This window comes from Lepisosteus platostomus, chromosome 1 (genome assembly GCF_059453375.1).
Source record: "Lepisosteus platostomus isolate fLepPlt1 chromosome 1, fLepPlt1.hap1, whole genome shotgun sequence".
NCBI classification, from domain to species: Eukaryota; Metazoa; Chordata; class Actinopteri; order Semionotiformes; family Lepisosteidae; genus Lepisosteus; species Lepisosteus platostomus.
Window position 1 is genome coordinate 59,848,771 of NC_142611.1, and position 26,354 is coordinate 59,875,124.

At 34.3% G+C, this 26,354-nt stretch overlaps 1 protein-coding gene across 2 annotated transcripts in view; it reads right to left on the minus strand.

Moving 5' to 3' along the window:
• Positions 1-26,354, minus strand: part of pdgfc (platelet derived growth factor c) — a 109,766-nt gene that overhangs the window by 50,185 nt on the left and 33,227 nt on the right. For both annotated transcript variants that reach the window (XM_088633250.1, XM_088633251.1), the window contains exon 2: positions 6,898-7,093. In XM_088633250.1, the coding sequence (XP_088489376.1) occupies positions 6,898-7,093 (196 nt within the window). The remainder of the gene's footprint in view (positions 1-6,897; positions 7,094-26,354) is intronic.

Sequence of the window (26,354 nt, forward strand, 5' to 3'; positions counted from 1 at the left end):
ATAAAACTTCAGTTTCATCTACTAATAAACTACCCTTTGGGTCAGAGGACCCTCCCTCATTTGCAGACATTTATTTTGTTAACTTTATTTGTGTTTTCATTGACAAAAATCAATTCTACTTTTAACATGAACAAAAATGTTCACATTTCTGTGTAATTTCTAGTCCTAAACTACTGTACCATACTGTACTATATATACTGCTGTGTCCAAACATTGACAATTTGAATTTGCACCAAAAATGCATACATGTAAGTTCAGTAGCATTAACATTAAATTCATCAACAACTGGTAAAAAAAACCATTAATATTGAATATTTTTGGACCATAAGAGTGTGTACTTTTAGTGCCATTTAAATGTGTGTATTAATGGTTGTGTGCAATATTAAGACAAATTCCTAGTGCATTCTTTGTCACTTGGCAAATAAAATATTTGTATATGTATTAACTAACATAATTAATTTTAGCTTCATTATACATTTTTCTCTTTGAATACTTCTTAATGTGCTCTTTAATATTACTAATAGTACCTTTAACCAATGAGCTGAACGTACTATTACCTTAATTAATTTGTGCATTTTGTTACATACACAACCTACTCCACATATTCAAAACCAAAAATAAAGAAGTCAAATTATTATTTTTAAAGAAAATTAAAGTAAAAGTCAAGATGGTATACAGTACATATTCAAACTCTTTGCTGTAGAAAACCTAAATTAATTTAGTTGCAGAAAATGGTCCTAATGAGCCGCTATTAAGTGAGCTGCCTATGGATTTAAGCGTCTTTTCTCTGTGTGCATTTACAGTGGTTTTTATGACAGAAAGAAAGCCCTGTGGGACCTTGGTCAGGTAGTGAGTTTAAGGAGCATTCAAGGCAAGTCAGTGGTAAAATAATTGAAAAGAACAGATCATGAGAAGGGTACAAAATATCAAAGTCTATGAATATTCTTGTGAGCACAGTCTGCACAATCATCAAGGAATGAAAGGTGCCTCATACCACCAAGACATTGGCTAGGTAAGGCTGTCTCCCCAAACTGAGTAGCCAGCTAAGTGGGAAACCAGTTTGATCGTGAACCCATAGACACTTTTGAAAAAGCTATGGAGTTCAATGGTTTTGTGGTCACTCCACAAAGCTGGTCTGCTATCTCAAATCCCACCTGTGAAAACCTGAACTTTTTGGTGTACAGTAATCGCAAACATATAATGTCATAAAACAACACTGAGTATAACTACAGATGCTTCTCAACAGCAGGGACTGTAAAGCTTGGTTAGATTTAATGAAAAAATGGATGGAGCAAAATACAGACAAACTGAATGAAATGAAACTGAATGAGATGCAAATTCACTTTTCTGTAGTATAATAATTCAAAGCATAAGAACAAAGCTACACTGGAGAGACTTATTAGCGTAAGAAAGTGCATATCCTAGAGTGGCCTAGCCAAAGTCCTGACTTGAATTCTATTAAGAATCTGTGAAAAGACATGAAACCTGCTCTTTTTAAGACATCCGCACGCAACAGGATGGCAAAATCCAAGCCAATGTGCAGTATTGGTAGAGACCTACCCTAATAGACCTGTGGTTTTAATTGCTATCAAACATGTTTCTACCAAGGTTTATGCAATCAACACATTTAAGTTGTTTTTGTAGCTTTTTATGTTTTTGCTAACATTTACTGTGACATATATTAACCTTAGAAGTCTTCACTTTAAGCATTAGGTTTTGAAAAATAAAGTGAAGTCTAAAAAATGCATATGCACCACTTTGCAATTTCACAAAGTGGGACACAGTAGGGAGCGTCTGAATACTTTTGCAAGGCACTGTACAGAACTCCCCTCTGTATTGGTAATAAATCTAATATCTTAAGGTGTTGAGTCTCCTGAAACCTGTAGTAGTTGATATAACTGAGATATTTTGATTTAAGATTTATTGTATTTCACATTTCATGCAATTATTTGATATTATGATTTAATTATTATAGTTAATGTATACAACAAAAGTGGAGATAGCAGGTAAACTGCAACAGAAAAACCTAATTCATCTGTTAGGCATTTTAGAGTTTAGATAAAATGTAACTTTGCAAGAAATGTGTTTTCTTAATCCATTATATGAGTAGGGCTGTCACATGTATTATAAATGGATCCAATATTTTTGACGTAAGTGACATTGTACACAAATGGGTATTTGCTCAAGGAACAGTTGTATTTCAAGCTGCTTAATCCAGGCAGGGTGGTTTTTCTTCTAAAATTTTCTTGTTTACTTACTTTAGGCCACTGCTATTTGGTTGATGTCAGCAGATGGCAGCATTATATATGTGTACACAAACTGATGTCTCATCACAACAACTTTTAGACAAAGTATAGCACAATGTTGTTTATTTTTGAGGCACACAACAAATAAGAACACAACTTATTTTTAATAAAACTCTCACATAATTTCATTTTTTGGTCAATCAATTATAGTTCATTACTCTTTTTCATTGGCAGGTAATATTAATTTATACACAATTCAAAAGGTTTTGCAATTTAGGTAGTGAGACAAGAAAGGTTTATGTTGTAAATGGTTAATTCCCAGTCTGGCTATGACAGGGTGGAGTTCAGTGTGGAAAAAAATGCTGGCAGTGATTCCTGTGAGACTGTGATTTTTTTTTTTCTGCGAGGCACTGTGACTGCTGATGTAAAACATCTACAAGGTAAAGATTTGAGCTGCCTTGTTGCCTTGTTTTTTGAGGTTTAGTTCAATATTTATGGGTAGGTCTGTTCATTGTGTTAAGTTAAGAGAGATTGTGGCACAGCTGTGTCTTGCTCCACACATCTTGAATATCTTGTTGAATAACTGTTCTGGTTTTTGGACCCTAACAAAATACGTAAGAGTCATTGTAAGCAAACTATTCTAACATAAGGGAAATTGCAACAAACAGGAAAAAGTGATTCATGTTTTCTGAAGAAATGCTTACTGAATTAGCAGATCACAGAAAAAGTATATGCACAAACACTTTAAAAACCATTGTCAACTATCTGAACACAAATGGGAGAAAACTATTAATGAAGTGCTTAAATTTGTCCGAATAATCTGTTTCATGCTCTCACTGCAGAGAAGTTAATCCTGCATTCAAGACTTGGTCACATCAGGGTATAGTCTACAATCTAGTTCTAATTAAGCCACATTAGTTAGTATGGTTTGTCAGAAGTGTGGAGATGATACCAATCTATATTTTGTCTTTGTTATAATCCACAACCCCATATTTGGGACACAGAAAATGCAATTACTCACATTCTGTTTATGTATAAACCACCTGTGTTTGTACTGCTGCCTTCATATTAACTGATACCTTGTGTTTTTAAGCAAGAATGTCATAATTAGGAAATCTACACTGGTGATCCCATAACGTAACAAAGGTTACAAACAAGAGGAGGCCATTCAGCCATTTGGTTTTCTTTCATCACAGCTTGCTTACTTTCTAGTAGCTAATTGAGCCAAGGATCTTATCCAGGCATTTCTTGAAAGAAGCCGGGGTATATGCATTGCCAACATGGCTGGGTAGCTTGTTCCAGATTCAAACAACCCTTTTTGGAAAAAAAGTGCCTCCTGTTCTCAATTTTAAATCCACTTCCTTGTCATTTCCACTTGTGTCGTTTAATTTATGTTTCATTTGCTCTTTCTGAAGATATCTGTTGGTTCGACTCAGTTCGCGTCTGAAGACTTTGAATATTTGAATCAAATTTGAATCAAATTCAGTCCCCAAAGATCCCCTTGGACTCTTCCCTGCTAAAGAAATAAAAGATTCGGTTCTTTTAGTGTGTTAACGTAAGATACTTCATTAAGTTCTGGAATTAATGTGCTAGCTTTTGACCTGACTCATTCCAGATGATGTTCTACAGTACTATCCAGTGTAAAAGAACTATTTTGTTTGTAAATATACACATTAACAGGAAAAGGGAAAGAGGATTGCAGTGTGGATACATTGGACTAATTAGACTACTTCTGAGTCCTCAAAATTGGTTACGTAGTATAGAAAGACACTTAGGTTCCTGGTGTATACAGTATGTGCACAGATTGTTATGAAAAGTCAATGAATAGAAAGCAAGCAAAATCATTCTTGGTAGTTTGTATGCCATTGTATGTGTTTTGTTATCACCAGATACTACATTTTATGAATGCACTACATATTATAATACCCTGAATTGTAAGTAGTGTTAAGGAAATAGATGGATTTATTTATAAGCATTTGAACAACAAAATTGATTTATTTATGTTTTTCTAGCTAACTTCATCTGTATTGTGTTCCACTATCTGTTACATTATGTAGAAGTCTTATAGCCTCATTAAACAGGAATATTGTTTATGTTGTAAATTGTGTTCCCTTCTTTATTTCAGAACAAGATTAAATACAATTTTATTTAGAAAAAGAAAAACTATGGGTGTTAACCTGAGTAACAGTTAACACCCATGTAGTATAACTGTAGTATAACACCCAAGTAATATTTATAAGACAAAAATACCTGTGTAAAGACTTTATTTCCTTGTTCTTTTATTATCTCTTTTTCCCTAAATTACAGGATGTGTTGTTCAGAACAGTCATGAGAGTTATAGGCAGATATTAGGTATTAAGCTGTAGAACTAGTGATTAGGTAGAACACAAACTGAAAAGGTGAGATTTTTGCTGGCTTATTCTATACTTGACCTGAATGACTTGAATGACTAAACAGGTGTTTTCACCTGGCACAGAATGAGGTATGGAGTTCTTCTCTTCCTAGGCTTTGCTACGGATAGCTGCTGCCTCACTCCAATCCCTCTCTGTCTGAATAAAAAACAAACATCACTTGGTGGACTTTATATCCCCTTGGAAACTGAAACCTATCCAGATACTGTTTACACACAAGCCAGGTGTTCCTGCAGTAGCAGGAAATGGAGCCAACTCAATATACAGAACTACTGCAATTTGAAAAACACTGAATACAGCCAGTTGCACACTTTGGTGTAGAGGGATAGCAATTGATATCTTAATTTTAAGTTTGACAACTGCAAATGTAGTACATCTACAATACTTACTTTTTAAGAATACTACAGTCATAGTACTAAAATTCATTCTCTATGACTTAATGCCAACTCTTCACTCCCAGAGTACTGATTCAGCAGAATCCAATGATTGATTTGAAAGTTTACATTCTTTTAAGGAATGCTGCTGTGATACACACTACAGTACTTGCAATTTCAGCTGACTCTGGTTCACATGCCAAAACAAATATAGGAAACTTGGATGAGCTCAGATAATGGACCTATTTACAAGTCAAGCAGTGTGGCTATTTAAACCCTTTGAGCATATTTTCATGACACTTTACTTTAATTATAAAGCTTCTAACATTTATTTAGAAACCTTCTTAATTGTACTCAGCATTCTATAGAATATGTGACTGCACCACTCTCTTCAGTTAAAAATAAAATTAGTCCTTGAATTTCCTATACCTTATTATTACAAAGCATAGTTAGAGTTTTTATTTATAATTCTATATCCAGAATATTTCCACTTGAGACTAGGAATGGTTATAAAACCTCTTTACCTGAAAAGCCAGTTCATGTTCAGGATTAATTTAGCTGGGAGTTTCATGATGCCATTAAAGTGCCTATCACAGATCTGTCTCCTGAGCATTCTCAGTAAAGTATAATCTTTCCAAAAACACAATTATATTCCCTAATTGTAAATTAAATGGGATAAATGTTAGTGTTGTTATAACTGCCAGACTGCATTCTGATCAATGTAGCTTTTTTGTTAAGAGGTGTTATTTAGGCAAAATAAGCTATTTAGTAAATCATCGCTTTTATTGAAACTACAGTTTTTGTTCTCTAATTTTTTTCAATCTTTTTAAAATGCAGAGATTACATTCAAAGTGATGTGCACTTAAGCTTGGATTTACTTTAGAACTCATCATGCATTATTTACTGTATGTCTGTGACTTTCATGAATCACAAATATCAGAATAATCACTATTAACTTGTGCAGTCTGCAATACAGAAAAACTTTAAAAAACAATGACATGCCCTCAGCCAGTTTGTAATGTTCTGTTTAATGAGACTGTCACTAGTTAAAAGTATTATTATTAAACAGAGACTGTGGTAATTGGGGAACATAATAAGTCATATCAGGAAAACTGCTGATAAAAGAGCTTGATGGTATTAATGTCAGACTTTTGTATATCATGAATGCAAAAGATTATGTTTGCAGAGAAATACACATGTTTTTCTGTATGGTCAAAGTCAGCTCTAAAGAAGATCCTGGTTTTAATCATAAATAATTTTGCATGTGAACAATTCTTAAATCAATGCAATCAGTATGGTAATTCCATTCATACATTCGCATTAAAATGGTAAGAGAATTCTTCCACTACTGAGAATTCTTCATCACTCTTCAAATCATCAAAAAAAAATCTCTGCAAGCATTGCCAGTTTTCTGTGTTTTTGGTGATTCTGTGAAGTGCCTTGAAAGAATGTGTTGTTATTCTTCAGTTGAACAGAGTCATGAAAATCAAGTACAGGAGATAATGTGTGCATCTGACCATGAAACACATACAGTGTGACCTCATGTTATGGGGCAGGACAGCTTCAATAAAAAAAGATATTAGCCATTAGATTTTTGTGATGAGGTGGTTGCACATCCTACATATCTTGATAAATACCCTTTCACATTCTTTAAAGCTTTCTATATGTTAACCTCTAACAAATTATGTCCAGCAAGATAGTGTCCTTGCACTTACAATACCCTCCAGATTTATTCATACCCCTGATGAAATGGGGAACGACTTATGGATTACTACAAATTCAAAATCGGGGAGGCACAGTGGCATAGTGGTTAGCATTGCCGCTCTGTCTCTGTTAATCAAAGAATATCACAAAAGATCTACCTACTTGCATATGCCATCTTCTGGGTCCTCGAGCCCAAATCTTTCATCAAATGTTAGCTGTATCTGCATGTTTTCATCTGCTGCAACTAGTCTCCAGACTAGCACTTTATTCCGAGGATAGGTATGGGGAAATTCCGGACTGTGCACAACTCCATCTCCTGTAACTGTAATGACTTTCTCATGCTGAGAATTTTGTACTCCTTTAAAAAAATAAAAAAGGAACATTTAGTTACCACTCAACAAGGACATACTAGTGAAAATTTCAGCAGATAAATCAGATCCTAATAAAAGCAAGAGAGATGAGATATGCAGAGCATATTTGGCATAGCTCGCCTGTCTGAGGGAATCGGCAGTCTTGCCAGATGTGGCGAGGCTGCCCAGATCCTTCCCTGTATTGCAAGGATTGAGCCAGGGAGGTGCTTCATGGGTGTAAATGGGGTGGTGGGAAGGGTACAAGAGAGACGTGCTAAAGGAAGTCCCAGGCAAATGCATGCAAGTGGAAGTGTGCAAGATTAGGATACAGATTTCCTTCTGAATTTCACATCATAGCCAACAATTTCATTTCTCTGAAAACACTGAATTACACCACAATCTTCTGAGTTCAACACATCCTCATGAATGCGACAGAAAGGTGAAACATGTAGAGCATTTTGCATGACTCACTTACAATAGGTGAGGGAATGGCAGTCATGCAGATAGGCTGCTCACACACCCACTCACTATGTGAGGACTGAGCTAAGGAGTCTATTGCAACGTTGTACAGTAGATGGGGAGGTGGGGAGGGAATACAAATGTGATTTGCAAAATGTAAGACCTGGGTGCAAGAATTATATATAGTACATACAGTAGGTGAAAGGAAGTGAGCAAAATAAGGACCTAATGTTCCTGCTAAACCTTTGTTACAAACTCCAGAAAATACAGCTAACAATATAATTTTAAAATAAAGTAGTTCACTTTAGGGAAAAAAATGAAAAAGAAAACATGTCTAAGCCTTTGCATTAGGGATTAGCTACCAAACATGGGTAACCCTCAGAAAATGTAAAGACCTCTTCCTGCTAAAAAGGAGGGCTGCCTTTTGGACCATGATTTTCATACTGCACCTGTTCTCTACTTTCTTGTTTCAGTTTGATTGAGGTTGGTTTTCCATCATGGTTCAACCATGCATTCATGGTTTTTTCTTTCTCTACGTAATTTGTAATTCATCTGATCTTTCCCTTCTACTTTGGTATGCTAGAACGCAGAAAGGATTGAAGGAAGAAGGGATAAAAAGCATAGGAGAGGAAAAGATATAGAGTCCTTTGTTCTACTATGCTTATTTCCCTGCTACCTTCCTCTATTTCCATCATACCTGAAGAAGGCTTATACAGGCAAAAGGTTGTTTCTGTTTTTCAGCGTGGAATTAACCTTTACTTGTTCCATTTTGTAGCAAATGCACACTGACACAGCTCCCCAAGTCAATTTAAGACTTAAATTGTCTTAAGAAAAAAGTAAGCGCATTATTGGATTGTTTCCAATACTAACATACACTGCACAGTCTTTGATATATGTAATACATTTAAATTTAAAAATTAAGTTATACACAGTATTAGACAATATGTTTTGCAATTGAAAGCATATTGATTTTTAATAAAGAGAGCTTCTGGCCCTCATGTGCTAATGTTATACCTGAATATGAAAGCATTTTGAAGCAAAGCCTTTTCTTTGTCATGTTTCACTGTATTATTATGCAAAGTGGCTAGCTGGAACAGAAAAACTCATACATATTTGATCTTATAACATTTTATAGAGTTATAATTATACTTCTACAGTGGCTTCTGTTGTTACAACAGCTATAGTATTTATTAAGACTACTGCTGCTAGTGCTCTGAAAATGGTACTGTTTCCTATACACTTGGTGCTTGACAATAATTCACTGTTGTTGCATTAGATAACAGTTTAGCCATTTTTAAAAAACTTTTTTCAACAACCTTTTATGATATATGAGGACATTATTAATGATGTAAACTGACTATATCTATATCTATATCATTGGTGGTACATCATTGCTTTCCCCTTAAAATAAGTTAATGCAAAATATTTGCTGCATATACTGTATTAGTTTCTGAAAAAACCCTGTCACACATGTTTACAAGATCTTCACACTAAAGTCATAGACAGGTTTTAAAGCACACATGTAAATCAAATCAGGATCTTAAGGAACGGAAAATCTTGAGGAAATATTTTACAACTGCCAGTCTTTCTTGAGGTGAAGACAGAAAAAGATTAATTCATATTCTTGGCACATAATAATAACAGGTTAACACAGGTTAACCATTAAGTTTAATGGTCAAAATATGTGGTATACTGCATGAACATCAATGAAACTGTCAGACATATAAAAGAAAATGAATAGACATAAACGTGTAAAAAAAAGCAAGTTAGATGGTGGAATCAAACAATATTAAATTGGAGCTTCTGAATTACCATACAAAACAAATATCTTAGAGATACTGATATATTGTAACTATTACAGTTTCAGAAACTTTTAATTCTAATCATGTTTTCTTGTTATGAGTTATTGCAATGGTTTTTGCAGGTGGTTAAAGTTAATGTTTAATAGAAGTCAAATTATGAGAGATATAGAATAATTAACTCATTATCTATACATTTAAGTACAATATATACTATACTGTTCAGTAAGCTTTTCTATGTTAAAACAGAAAAAAAATGAAACACTGATAGAGATTCAAACTATAAATTATATGCACAAGAAAACTTGAAAAGTGACTGAATACCTTGAACTGCATAAAACAGAATCATCTGTTCATCAGAATGAGATGAAACCAGGTGAGTTTAAGACATCAATTTCTGTCCAAGTCTTCTGTTTTTGGAAATCTGAGGGTATAGTAAATCCCTCTTTTAATGCGAATAATTTTCAGACATTTCTATGGATTGAGTTTTGATGTATGTAGCAAGAGCTCTGGATATTAAAGTCATTTTAGCCTGATACAAGAGTTTTTATTGCTAAGCATTATTGATGAAAATCATCCCAATCTAATTTATATATATTTATATAAAAATAGGTCAAACTACAGCATATTGATATCTTAGATTCCTTACTGTTTGGTGTGTTCTGTGCCACAAAGTGAGATACATTAATGCTTTTGTTTTAGTTTCTACTTATTGGTTAATATTAATTTTGGTATTGGTGGCATATTATGTCTAACACTCTACTGTATATACAGTGTGACTTAACAGATGTCTGGGGACAGGTCAAATTGTAATCTTGCACTTTCACTCTCCTACAAGTAAATACTCACTGGCTCCCACCACTCAGCACATATCTTTTCTAGCTCCCCTCACTCCAAGCAACTGAACTCTTGCAGCAGCTTCCTGCTTTGCTGACCCGGCCAGCACTACATAATTAAGTGAGTTAACGCAAAACTGTCAAGAACACAACTCCTTTACTATATTTGTCGGCTCGTTTCATCATTATTACAATTTGACTGAACTACTGGAATAATATGCCTAAGTGTATACCATATACTACAAATGAGGTTAGATTAAGAAAGCACTTCCCTGTACAAGACTATTCTTATACAGTAAGAATAATGTATGTTATACAGTATACAGTATAACATGTTAATGAACATTTGTGCAGTAATAACTGTTAGTTATGTCATTAAACCACACAGCCTGAGTAGGGACCTTTAATGTCCTTGGGTTATATAAAAAGCCATGCTTTTATAGTTTTAGTCAAGAATCTTTGGATGTTTTTTCATGATGGAGCCTGTAATTCCATAGAGCATTTTATAGCATTGTATTTGATCAGTTCTCCTCACTGTTTTGTTTTCTACTGTACTTTCTGGTAAAATTGGAATGTTTAAAAAACCACATACACACAGTTTTCTTTACCACAGAAGCAGCTGCAGTCATCACAACAGTGTGTTTTTAATTACCTCTGAATTATACTAATGAAATAACATTGCTTATAAAAAACATAATGATTAATGTACATTTAAATTTAAGACATATAACAGTCTAATCCATGTGGTATAAAGAATACACATGGTTGTTAATACAGTGCAGGCCTCTGCTTACACTCTAGTTCAATTATGAATGAAAATGCTGGAATACATTCTTAACTCTGGCATCCAGAAAAAAACTGTGCTAAGTACTTAATTTAAATCATGTTCACCCAAAATTAAAGTTTCAATATTTTAGTCATTTTATGAGGAACACAAATTAACAGAATGCTAAGTCCTCGATTAGTTAGGCAAATTTTCAGACAAAAGCCTCTTAAGAAAATACCTATCAATTTATTATGTTCCAAAAAATCCTAATGCTTTTCAGGTTTATAGCGAAACTTGCTGTGGAAGCACACAGATCTCCATCTACAAAATTATTGATAAAAAGGAAAGGAAGGTCTGCAATATGGTTTTGGTTAGCAATTTGATGTTGAACTAATTTTATTTGCATTAACATACTTTTGGATTGATAAAAAACTGGAAGACACCCCAGTCTGTATTTTTGGAGGATGGAATGAATACGCTTATCAATTTCAGGTACGGTGCTAGATAAGGACTGACACATGAGGTCAGAAAAACAACCCAAAGGATTGTTTTTTTTCTATCCTTCCCAGATAGTTTCCAACATATATTTGAGGTGCTAGGGTATTTCCTGCTGTTAGGATGTTTTTGTGTGATGTGCAGACTCAAAGAATGACCCCACTTTCCTGGCAAATCAATGTTAATGTTAAAAACAGAATTTGGTCATCAGGGTTAATTACATTAAACATGACTTTTCCTTGACCTCATTTTCTAGTTTTTCATCAGAGATTAAGAGTGAACTGGGTTACAGTAAAAGTACAGTACTTCTATTGTATTTTGTTACAGATTAGTGAGAGTACCCCTCAAACCATGTAACTAATTTCAATCACTAACTTTTTACATACAAAGATGTAAGTGTGTCTTATTTTACTGCATATTGTGTCAGGAATGTAATTCAATGGCAAAATCTATCCAGCATAAAATTATCATTTTCTCCATGAGGACACAAACAATCCATAAAAAACATGAACATGATTGTGTAATTTTATACAGTATGTGAACTTGGGAATAATCACATTAAAAGAACAATGTTAAGTACCACGAAGTAGCAAAATATGTTTACTGTTTAATCAAAGTTTTAGTTTCGTTAGTTTCTGTATGTGGAAAAAATCACATCCCTAGAATAAAAATAAGTAAATTAATATTTATTTAAATCTTGTTTTATATACTGTAGACACCTATCCCTTCAATTGAATATTGAAGTAACACAAATATTACTCTACTGTTCTAATTCTAAATAATATGAAACTCCAGTTCAGTTATGCTTAAATGGAAAAAAAATGAATTTTTTTCACGTTATCTATTATAATCAGGAAATCAATGCATTTAAACAACACCTAATGACAAACTGTCATATATATGAAAATAGAACAAAAACTATTAATCCTGATTAGAAATTCTATTGGCTTTGAGTTGACCACAATTGTTTTAAAATAAAATAAATAAATGTCCCAGCATTTGCTTTATTATAATATAAAAGTAATGTATAAGTATTTATTTTGAAAAAATGCACCTCTATTACCTTTGGAAGTTATTTACCAGCAATTGCATACACTGCTTTTCTTTTAAAAGACCACATCCCATTCTTTATTTTGAGCAAAGAAGTCAAAGTAAAAGCTTTAAAAGTAAAAGCATCGGTCTATGATTGTCTAAGATAGCAAGGTGTTAGATGGCTGCAAAATGGGTCTGCAAACTTTAGTCACGATTTTTCGGACACTATACACTATACTACAGACACCATAGTATGCTGATAAACCAGTTCATTCACATGGCAAATCTGTGCAAACTGCAGATTTGCATTTGCTTTTATTTTCAATCCTGCTCTCACTTGACTCATATGAAGATGTCATACTATTTATTTTTTAAACATTAACTTTTTTCTGAGAATAAAAAACTAGAAAACACTTTTTCTGAAAACTTGTTTTAGAAAATATGAACAACATGTTGTTGACATGAAACAAGCAACCTAATAGTTTTTCACCTTGGCTTAATCAAAGTTATCAAAATGTTCATGTTTTTCATACTTTATATATGCAATAAGCAATGTATTCAGTTTTCCTAAGTCAGGTAATTTAATTTCCTATTGCACACTCACATTTAACCCCTAAAACAATGAAAAAATATTTCAGTCTACTAAAAACTGTGTACTTGTCTAAGAGATTTTGTCAATTAATTTAGTATGTACAACAAAACATAAAATGTAATGCATTTAACATAGCTTTAATTAAAAATATTGTTACTTTTATTCAAGATTTAAGAAAGCTGGCTTTTCCAGCCACTAAAAATCACACACACACACATCTGTTAAATATTAAAGCTTTTGTAGTGGTTACTACAGGTGCAGTAAATTCCAAGCCTGGTTTCAGATATTTATTACTTTTGGGTTTACAGTAGGTCAGAGAAGGTGGTGAATGGTGCATGTGAATTTTTCTTAGCTTTGAAAATAATACGGCTTTATGAGAATATCGTTTCTTAACTGAATCTGTCACACAGATGGTTGTGAAGATTTGGGACACTTTGTTCCCTACAATAAATTCTTTATCAGGTTATTTCTAATATAACAGCAGAGTAACATCATGCAATATTTTATTTTTAATACAAAAGTCTGAAATTTTGACAACATAAAAAATACAAGATAGTCACATGTGCTTCCTTCTTTCACTGTTTTCCTTATTCTATTTAATAATTTCTTTCATCCTTCTGCTGTGCGACATAAGCTGCGTATGTGTTGAACACAAATCAAGCCAAACCGCTTTCCACATGTCTGCAATGTTGTCATGTGAAGCTGATGATTATGTTTGCATTTGCAGTTGTTCCCTTCCATTTTCTTATTTTAGTTGTGTGGCCAACTAGCAGTAAATAAGAGAGAAAAACTCAAAAGTACTCAATCACGGAGAAACCCATCAAACTGAGAAACCTAATATTGTATATTTTGTTCTTATTTTGGATTTATGATTTAAATGTCATTACTTTGTTTACATTTTCAGTACTATTTAGTAATGTTACCATGCCATAAAAATGTTCCCCACAATCCTGAAATGTATCCTTTAACATAATCTATCTTTTCTGTGCCTAACCTCTAGCTGGTGATGCCACTTGTTTGCAATGTCATCACCAGCTTGAGCCAGAACCTATCCTGGCAAGTAATGGGCACAAGGCAGGATACACCTGGATGGGACGCCAGTCCATCACAGGGCACACACAGACACATATACACACAAATACTATACCAGGGTCAGTTAACCTACCAGTATGTATTTGAACTGTGCGAAGAAACCAGAGCAACAGGCAGAAACACAAATGACATTGGGAGAACATACAAACTACATACAGACAGCACCCAAGGTCCAGAATTGAACCCAGGGCCCTGCCGCTGTGAGGCAGTGATGCTATTTGTAGAACGTACTGTAATATGTAATATGTAAAACATGTTGTAACATTGCGGGAAGTAGTGACAGTATTCTTAATTTCGTGCTTTCATGATTTAATATAGGGATGCAGGAATATGATTTCATTTGTGACCATCCCAATATGTTGTTTTTATCACCAATAAAACATTGGATACAGTGTTGATGACTTTTATTACTAAGACATTTCCCTGATTTCAGTCAGTGCTAAAGCACCTTTACAAAAGGACCTATACTAAGGATTTTTGCACTGATAAAACTTTACATAAATGAATGATTTCTGCTCTTGCTATTATTGTGATGATATTCTGTCATGCTTTTTGACACGTTTTGATTCCCATAGTCTCTTGCTGGTTTTATTTGTACTTGAGAACGTTTTCTAAGGCAAGAAGGGGGATTCTGGCCCTTCCAGTAAGCTCCAACTAGAAATTCTAACTCCGTAAGTATCCGTATACTTGTGCTTTCAGGATGGTGTCAGTCTTCCTCACCTCTAGGGGGCACTGCTTGTCATGTCATCACCATCATCATCATGAAAATCATTACTTTTTTTCTGTAGTTCAGACAAACTCTAGCTGAAGGAAGAATAAAAAATATAATGTGAAATAGTATGTTTAACTTGTCTGAGGAAGAGGATGCATTACGAGGCTGTTGGAACCCACAAAAGAACAAAGCAAGAGACTCCATAATGCTGACACAGAATTCCTAAGTTAAAAAGACTAAAATTAGAAAAAAGACAAGGCTATATTTAGTTTATGGAATGCATAAAGGGGATATTAAATGTCGAATGGAAGTTTGAGCTGCATTTTCTAATCAAAAAGTGACAGAGGAGAGTTAGAATGTGATGTTTAAAGACTATTGTTTTAAGCAGGGGTAACTAAGCAGTTAAAATAATAATTAGAGATCACATAACTTCTGCATTGCTTAGGAACTTTGAATCCACACACAGTCCCCACAAAAGCAGCAAACTGATCATAAATTTCAGATGAGAGAAAAAGTTAATTGAAGTTAAATACTAATGAAGTACCAGTTTTATATTTAATTGCTATTTTATTAGAAAAATTAAGTGTGAAATACAAGCTGTAAACTCCAAACGTATTGAACCTTAAAGCAGTTATCCTCCTCCAGGAATTAGCATTTTCTCTGGTGATGTAACCTTAGATGCACAGACATGGACAAAATTGTGGGACATTGACTAATTGCATTTTAATTAGATTTGGAGACAATGCATAACAGATCTGGGTTAGCAATGAGAAATGCTGAAATGTGAGATGGGCAGACTTCAAAGTGCTAATGGTTCCAGTAAGAAAAAAAAGCTTACATAAATATCTTTGTTCCTATAGGTATTACAAGAAAGGGTGTTATAAAAAATATGTTTTCATATACTACCATAAGTCTAATTCTGCAGTTAAGCAATAGCTTTTTAAAAATTGAAGGGTAAATCCAGTAAGCATCTCCTTTATTAAACAAGGTATTGCTACTATCTCTCTTCCAAAGAAGTTTCAATCCCATAACATTTTAATGTAAAAATATCATTATGTTGAGCCTTGAAATTGTGAGTGGATACTCTCTGTTGTTATAAATGACAATTTATCCCTTAAAACACTTTATTTCATTCTTTAAACTAGTAACAAGTAGAGGTTACTGAACAGATGATAGAAACAACACCACCTTTTGGCTTTTGAGCCATTTTCAGGTTTTACTTTCTACTTTTCAGTGTGGAATTGATACTTACTGGTTCTTTACAGCACTCATTGTCACAATAATAAACCCTTCCTCTTAAGGACACTCCAGCCCTTCCTGGTTTTATACTCATCTCCCGCACCTGCCTCCAGTTCCAGCCTCCTGTGCTATATAAGCCAGACGTTCCTGCCTATTGGGGCTCAGCTTTGGAAGATGGACGCCCGCCTACCCACGAGTCCAGGAGCGACTCGACGGCATAGACTTCATCACGGCGTGACCTACTGAGTCCGGGATTAGGGAGCATCTGGTCCCGTTACCCTCTTTATCCCCCCGACCCTCCGCCAGATCCCGCTCCAGTTTTTAACTCTGTTTGTCTGTCAGGATAGACTACCCGGTCTTGGACATTTGCTTCACTCATGGATTTGCCTCAGACTCCCTTGGACTGTTTGCCTCAGCCACACCTCCCCCAAACACCAGCACACTGTGGACACGCCCCCCTGTTTTCCTTCCAGCCCCTTGCATGCCTTTTTCCCCGTGTTTTCTTCACTCCCCCCGGATTGTGTTGTCTGCACAGGGCCCTAAAAGAACGCTTCATGACACTCACACTGATACAGCTTCACTCAATTCTTTAAACTACAGTAATCCCTTGTTATACATGTTTAATTTATTCCCCAAAAACTGCTTGTAAGGGTGGTGAAATCTGGTAAAACTTGGTTAATCCCCATTACTGCCAGTGTTATAATCTCCTTTTGATTCCAGAACTCAAACACCCAAACTTCACCTTAATACAGCACAGAATGGTGTCTAAGTCTGAAAACAGTAACTTTCTGGGTTAATTATTTGAGTACTGTAACATACTTAAAGTTAATTGTTGATATATAGAAAATACATAGGAAACCAATAACACTCTTGTACAGTAGTTACATTGTTAAAGTGATTACCAAATTAATTAGCATAAAGTACTGTTCTGTACTATATGCACTAAACACGTACAGTATAAGCGTTTATTATAAAAAAGTTCAAATAAAATTAAAAAACTTGCTTGTTAAATGGAAGGAATTACCATGTGTCTTATAAACAAAAACATGCATAACGGTGGCTCATACAGTGAGGGATTAGTGCTCTTTATAATTTAAATCATATACTTTATAATTTCAATCAGCATTCAAATGCATCAATGGGAAATATATCAATGCTCTTGTCTTGTTTAGATGACAAATAAATAAAGTAATTAAGTAAGAAATTAATTAATTCTAAAAGTATTGACAGCATTTACCAAACCTAACTCTCTTGTCCATTATGTTTTAAACTCTTATTTTAGAAATTGCATGATTTGTTATATAGTTATTAAAGTTCTTCAATCCATCCTTTTTCTATATTGCTTTATTCAGTATAGGATTTGAGAGCCTAACCTGACAGGCAATGGGTGCAACACAGCATACTCCCTTGGTGGGACTATTTAAATTATTTTTTCTGTATACAGTATATGCTTAAATGTATCAATTATTTTAAGTATCTGACTACCAACTAAAGCAATATTTACATAGCCTATAAAAATGTATTAATTGACATTTACATTTCTGCAAAGCCCATAATAATTTAAATCTACAGTATGTACAGTAAACGTCTTGTTCTGTAGTGTCACGCTTGGGCTGACTCAATGGAATGGTGATTGACTTCTAGGAATCCAAGGAAGTCCTCTGAAACAGGAAGCGTGGCCTCTTCGTGTAACTGTACTAGCAGGGCTCTGTGGCTCCAGGCTGGGAATATGCTGGAGAGACAGCAAAAGAAGCCCTGGTGATGGGCAACATTTATATACAACACTTTTATCTGGCAGCCGTGTGTGTTAATTTGGTTCACAGTATCAAGCTTTTCAAATCTATATACACAATGTTGGTGTCAACCTCTAACTACCACATGCCCTTCAATTCTGCACATGTAGACACCTGTGTTAATATACAGTAATATAAAATTGGTGTATATTTGATGCAGAAAAACACTTTATTTAGAACTATAAACTGATAACCAGAAAAATATGAACAGCAATAAACCTATGAATCCCACTGGATTAGAATGGCAATTTAGAATGGTTTTTGTCTTATTATTTTTAGAATAAGAAACGGCTGGAGGTTTATTGGTCAAACTAAATTTAAAGGTTTACCATTAATTTTCTTGAAAATACAATAATATTAAGGAATTCATGTAATTATAATTTATAACTAACCTACAGTAATTGTTAGACTTTAACTCTGTATCATCATATACTGTACGCTGTCTTTTGACACATTGAGCATGAAGATTTTCACAGTAGATTTGTATTTGCATGCACAGCACCAGTGGTTACATCCACTTGACTTCCACCTTGGATTTCTTGCCTTAACTTAGATACAGTATGACATCATCTTTGGAATCTTGGTATCCATAACACTGCTCAAGAAACAACAAATATGTACCATACACTGAAAATGACAGAGATTTTCAATAGGCTTCTCACAAAATTATTTAGTTTAATGTAAAATATTCAGAGTTACAAGAAAAAGTAATAAAAAAATAATTTCCAGTTTATATTAGATTTAAAATAATCTGTTTGGAAAGTACAGTATCAGTGTAATGGCAATGTTAAAACTCAATACACACAGATAAAAGAATATACGACATTACAACAAAAATAATTCAGAAAACCATCAATAATATATGTAGGTGTTTAATTCATCAAGGGATAGTTATGTACGGTATAAACCAAGATTATTGTAATATAATACATCCTAGATTTTTGGTTTAGCGGGATTAAAAAAAAATTAAAAGTTACTTCCATATCTTCATCTCTCTAACCTTGCCACCTAGCTGGCTTCAATTTCTGATTAAATAATTTGTTTGAAAACACAAAATCTAACAGAAAACACAATATGCTTCAACAGTATTTTAATGGAAACCTTCCTCATCAAAATAACCTCATTAATAATCACCATTGCACACATTCAAGATATCCTGTCATACAAATAGAGCAATGCATCACTGCTATTTTTTGTTCATACAGCCTGAATACTGTGCAAGACTACATCCATGCTGATGGTACTCCTTTGTTTTCTCCAATGAAGCTCATCTTTCAACAAGATGTTAAAGGTCAAGGTAAGTTTATTTCAAAATTAGTTTTTTTTTTGTTGTGATTTATTTTGAAGTTGGCTGTGCATTTAGAACCAGTCATAGTGCTGAAGAAATAATTTTATCTACAGATCATTTTCCTAGCAGTAACATGAAATGTGAAATAATAAAATTTCCTCACAAACATACAGTACTATCCACTTTTACTACTGTACTTCTATTAGTGTACTGGCAAATGAACACATCTTCATGCTGCCATTTCAGTATTTTAATGCAGGTGCCAACATTATTTCAACAATCCCTCTGTTTTCCATCTTAGATTCTATTTTTATTTCAAACTGGCTATTTTTCAAATCTGCAAATTACACCCTTCCCTTAATAATACATACTGTACTAATACATGTTCCTCTTTTGATAAGTGTCTATAGTTTATTTCCCATTGTAGGACAATCGGACAGTTTCCTCAGTTGAGCTCATGCTCAATGATCAACAATCACTTATACCAGATTCCCAGAAATATCATTTTACTCTCCTCTTTAGAAAGAGAGATTTAATGTTTAATAGTGAATTGAAAATGTACCTTTTTGGTATTTGTTAAATGTGGTATCCCCTCAATAAAGTAAAACTGAGTTTTTTGTTGTTTGTTACTCCCATACTCTCTATTGTAAAAAAGATATTAATATCCTTTTTGCCCCTAGTCTAGTCTCTTGAAAGTCAGTAAGACTCACAGGCATAAAGCTCCTTATTAAAGTGCCCATCTCAATCCCAAAACCTCTCCACCACACAACAATCACATATTTTTGAAGTGGGCTGATACACACAAATATCACAAAAAGAAAACTCAAGTTTTATTATAGAAAATCACCATATATGCAGAAACAAATATACAGTATATATATAAATTACTGTATATGCAACAGTGTATATGTTACTTTTACATAATGTGCAATTTTACTTCATATATTGTGTAAGAAATGTCTTCCAAAAATGTGTAACAAAACATTCAACTGGCAGCTTTTCAGCTATTGATGGACATGTCACAGATTTTCAGAAATTACCAAGTAATTTTCTTCACAGCTGTGGGGTCTTACATTGGAGGGAGTTCTGTGGCCTTTGTAGTCACATCTGTCAGACACTGGCAGCTGGAACTAGGGAGCAAATTACAGTGTTATCCAGCCTCGCCAAACTGGCAGACAGCTTACATTGCAAGATCCAGATACTGTTATTAAGACTGATTAAAAATCCAGGTCTTTAAAATTCAGGGATAAAATTTCATTGATGACAGACATTCAAAATACTGGACTTTGTTGTGGTCTGACTTTCAGATCCTAAAACGATTGCTTCTGCAGAGCCTGAATGGATGAAACTTATAATTTAGAAAATATAGATAGATCCCTAAAATATTTGCCTTCCATCTGTAAACAGATACCTTACTCCAGCTCATGATGTGAGAAGAGTATGGATAAGTAGAGCTTTCATGTCTAGATGTAAAAGAAATACAGGAGGAAATACTTGTCTGTATTACCTTTAGTTGAAACCGCAAAGGTCTCTATTGCAACTACAAGTTCTCATCTGTATCTCAGGTTGCTGCTGTAATCATTACATTCACAGTAGCAATGAATCCCTAGTGCACTACAGTCAAATATACTTCTTACACCACAGTCAATTATTTAATCTTTCATTTTTTCAAAAGAAAATTGTGATTTCTCACCCAAAATATCTCAGCTTGATCCTTGGTGCATAGTGCCTTGCAAAAGTATTCAATCCCTTCCAAAGATGTCCAGTTTTGTTGAGTTATAAATTATGTTAACAGATTTTTTTAAGTGAATATAGTTAATTACAGCTTAAGTGTTCAAACTGAGCACTTTTTAAGTTAGCAAAAAGTGCAAAGAAAAGTCAAACTAAAATATGCTAACTGCATAAGTATTCACCCCTTTTGCTAAGGTAAACCCAAATTAATTTTGATGTACAAAATAACCTTAATGAGCCACACCATTAGCTGAGTGCCTTCTATATGTGTACAATTATAGTGGCTCATTAGATTTCAGAATAAATACACCTGTATTTATAAAGGCCCCTCAGACATGTAGCGAAGTTCAAAGAAAGATAAAAAAAGCAATGTAGAGCAAGGAGCTCCCAAAACACAGTGATAGATTTAGAGAAGGGCACAGAACATGAGAAAGGTATAAGATTTCCCCTAATTCAGTGATGTAAAGCACAACATACCACCTAGACATTGCCCAGATTAAGTCCTTTCATACTGAGCAGGAAAACTGGTCTTATCTTTACTTCCATGGCTCATTGAACACTTGAGAGCTGTAATTCATCAGCGGTTTGCTACTTTCAGATTTAACATTGTCTGCAAACTATATCAATTGTTGAAACAGAAGTAGGTGTTTAAATAAGTGTTTCTCAACTGATTTCTAAAACTCACAAGGCCTGAGTGAAATAAAATCAGGAATGCAATATCAAGAATATTCAATTAAATGTTAATATTGGACCTTATTAAATGTTTTTATATTGAATACCAAGTTTTTAAACTATAATAACTCCCCACCACCACCAAGTTATAGTGGTGTAGTCTGTGTTATGCAGTACTGTCAATGGAGAAATACTAAGGGTATTACAGAGATCTATGAATTGAGTTGTGAGTCTTTGGTTCAAATGAAATCATTGAGATAAAACACTGAGATAAAACTTTTTTCCCTCTAGCCTGGCAGCTGTGCAGCAGTCCTGTGGGAATGAGCTCAGACTGTTTCTTTTGAACTGTCAGCACATATGCAGCTGAGGAGCAGCAAGAGGCAGCCTGTGGAAAGGGGTGAACACTCCTGGAGTAAGGGGTGAAAACAGGGAAGGGAAAAAAATCTGTTAATATAAACAGCTTCTGGGTGCTGCAAATCACAGGGTTCAAGTTTACACAGTCTTTATCCATTGGAAAAGCTAAATGTATGCAGAAAAGGTGGAATTCCATATAATAGATACAACTGTGAAAATATTTACAAAGATGTTCACTCTGAATTTTAATCTCCAGTGTTGTCGTTGTTAAATAATTATACACAGATTGTTTCTTTCACCAAAAAGTAATATATAAAGGAACAAAAAAAGTAAAAAAAATGACTTTTTTCTTAAAAACACCTGAAATCTGTGGCCCTGGATTTAGACTCATGGTTTTTCAGCTGGCCTAGTACAGACAGCCTTCAGTTTACAAGGACATAATAATCATAAAAGTCACACTGTGACCAAGATAACAGCCAAATTCTAAGCAGATACCATGGGAAGAACCAACTGTACGTGTTAGAATTTCTTACTTGTTCTGCAAATCTTTCTGTTTTTTCTGTGTTTTACTTGGAGATCAGGGACCCAAGAAATTGCATTTGCCGTTGGTGTGTTGGTGTGCTCCATATCCCTTCAGTAAATTTTTAACTGCACACTTATGTATATTGTTTGCATAGCTATAGATGAACTTACATAAGGTTAATATTTTTTTGTATTTGAAATGTCTATCCTTATTATTAAGCATGATTCATTCCCTGTAGGGCAAGGGCTAATCTAGAATCTACAGTACACTAAGGAAGACAGAAATAATCATAACAAATTATTACAGTACACTGCTTATTATAATTTATCAGAGACAACAACTAGTCTCTCATTTCGCATCAGTATTCTTAATAATGTACAGTTTGTTCTTTCAAGCAATGTTAAAAAAAATAAAACCTTAGTGGCAGCCATTCATGCTTTGATATAGCCATAAATAAACTAGATGATTATGATTTGACATCCAGGTTTACAATTTCTCAAAGGCAATGTGTACTATCACTATCAATATTCAAATTATGTTTAGTCTGTTGTCTGTCAAACTTAAGCCTGCTTGTATGTGATGCTCCTGTTGGAATGTTGGTTTTCATTGCTAGGAGAAGGACATAGAGCTAATGTACTGTACCTAATTTCAATGCAATCCCTAAAACGAAACCAACAAAGAATCTGTACAGTTCTCAGGCTCTGAACAGATTCCTGTTTCCTTTAATTTTAACACATAAGATTAAAATCTGTGGCACATTTTGGCAAAACAGTGAAAGGTAAAACAATGAAATTACCTTTGACGTCTGTTAACCTTGTATACAGGCTGATCTCAGCAACAAAACTGAAAAGTTGTTGAACGTTGTTGAAGTTGTCGAAATTGATATCTTGGAAGGGCAGCCGATGACTCAGTAACTTATACTTACATAGGGCAGATGAACGGTTATAAATGAGATTGCAATTGACCATCTAACTGATTTAGTTGCTGTAAATTTATTGATTCAATAAATCATTCAGCTGTTTCTTCAAAGAAGCCAGGGCATCAGCTTCAAAAACATGACTGGGTAGGTTTTTTTCCCCCAGCCTTTTACAACCCTTTGTGTAAAATGTGTCTCTGTTTTAGTTTTAAATGTACTCGTGATCACATTTGTTAAGCATGTGATATGTATTCTACTGACACTCCCTGAAATGATAGCATTGATTTCTCAATACATTGTGAGCCTTACTGATACACTTGAAGCAAAATAACGATCCTTATTTTTGTAAATATTTATTTTCAATATTTTGTGTTTCATGTATTTTTCACAGTGTACTTTCAATAGTTTAAACTATGTTCCATTTGTAGACTGTCAGACTTAAGCCAGGTTATATATGATGTTCCTTTTAGAATACTGGATTTCATTCTTAAAATGGGGATGTAAATCTACCGTGCCTCAGTAAAAAATGAATTAAATGTTCAATACAGAACTAGAGGGAGCTGAAGCCTAGCCATAGAGACAAGGTAGGATACACCCTGGCTAGACCCAAGTCCAATGAAGGGCAAATACAGTATACAGTATCCACAGGACAATTTAGAGACAATAATTAACACACATAACATGTGTTAGGGCTATGAATGGAAACCAAAGCACCCGGTAAAAATCCATGTCGTCACAGTAGACCATGCAAACTCCACACAGACATCAGTAGGCCAGAAATAACTCAGGACTGAAAAGCTACAGTACGAGGTTGTAATGCTAAATGCCATGATGCTACCCTACTTTTGTATGGCTGAATTAAAAAAAATTAACACTTAAAATAATTCTCCAGTATGTTTAATTAAAATTTACGGCTGCATGTGTCTGCAAGCCACATAGAGCAGCTCTATTTGTTTTCTTTTTTCCTCAAAACAGATTTTTCAAGAATGTTAAAAAACAACAAGGATGGGTATGATGATAAGTGTGCTCTGCGGTCATCTGTTCTTGCTCCTCAAACAAACTACACAAGTTCACTTAGAGGTCATGGGTCAACTTTGTATTCATTCTTTCACTTTTCATCCTTATTCAAAGTAAGAGCAGTAGTAGTTGTAGCAGTACAGTACTGGTAAAAAATGCTTTCGACAGAAAATGTTTATTGAACTTTAACATATTTCCAAGCAACCTCTGCATGATTTAGGGACTTCAAATAATTTAACATTCTGTATTTGTGATTACTGGGAATAAATTACAAAGAAGCCATTTTCACAAGCACCATTACTGTTGAAGCCGCTTCAAAAGTGACACAAAATGCCTTAAGAAATGGTGCTAACCATGATTCTAAGCATTGCTAACCATGATACTACAGTATGCTTGTACACAAACATTACATTATTCTTTAATTACCAATGGATACAACTGTACACACAAATAACGTAGACTATTACCTGTACTAATAAATTACATTAGCCCTAGCAATGACGTTTGTACTGCTGCTGGACAAAAACTGTTCCTGCTTTTATAGACCTACAGCATCTGCCAAATGGAAGAAGCTGAAACCAGTGTTGGGTTCGGTGACCTTGATCAGCAGGAAGAGACCCAGATTCAGTGTAGAGTGTAGCAGGCAGTGATTAATCTGTGCTGGAACTCAGCTCCAGTACTGTACCTTTAAATTTGAGACTGCTCATATTCCAGGACCTTTTAGCACAGCTCTAATACCTCCTTGCGACATGAAAAATTTAACACCCATGTATACAATTTAAAAATAATCTTAAACACAGTCGATATTTTATCTCATTGACACCTCGATTACATTTCCACAGGAAAAACTAATTATTTGTTCAGAGAGCAAAATGAGAAAAGGAGAAGTGACAAGCAGACATTACCTTCCAGGAGGAACAAACCCAGTAAACACATTGCACATCTCTTTGAATAACACACCTACTCCAACGTTTTAAACCACAAATGTGATTGAATCATGCTTTCATGGCATTCATGAAAAAAAATGAGAAATATATCCATAACATATTTTTGTCAATATAGTTACCCAATCATTATGTACTAGACAACAGTTCCATCTGAGACACTATCATATGTTTTGGTATGGCATACTGTATGTTATATAAATTGTTTTTATTAAGTCTCATTGTTAGCATGTTATCAGCAGATGTGGCTTACAAATTCATTGAAGTTAAGTGTTAAGCATATGTCACTGTTAAGCACTCTTGTATCTCTGTTTTCCCTTATAATTTTACTCATTCAGATTGAGTTCCAGCTATTCATGAGTTATAAATTAAGCAAATGACAGCTAATGATCTTAGATCAAGTGGATAGCTGCATCAGCATGCATAGGCTGCAAAGGAACAAGCAAAGGTCTATTCCCTGCTGAAAAGAGAAGAAAAGAAACCCAGCGTTTCAGCTGTGGAGCCTCCTTCGGGTGTTCCTACACTTGTTCCTTTACTTGTTCCTATGATCTCAGATGCTGTGCCAACTTTAATAAATTTCCTTGTGTCAGAATTCAAAACCATGCTGAAGAAATAGTTAGAGCACTGAATAAAGTTTCAGAAGAAATTATCACCAAATGTTTTTAGCTGTCTAAGGAAAAACAATTGCTTTTGTGCTTTCTTCACAATGGCACCGATATTGCTAACTGATGATTGTTGGATGTAATTGTACAGATCAACTTGAGATAGTCAAAATTATTGGCACAAAGGTTCCAAATAAACCTTCTTTTTTTCTTTTGTTTGCTCTAATTTGTTTTGTTTTCCCCACTTGTAGTTAAACATTGGTCCACCAGTTCTTCAGCCTCTAAATGAGATGCATCTCAGTTCCTCAAAAGTGGCATTATCCATTGTTAGCTATCAACTAACATGTTTTTATAATTATGGATGGAAACACAGGTAATAGTAAACAAAAAGCACAAAAGTAAATTAC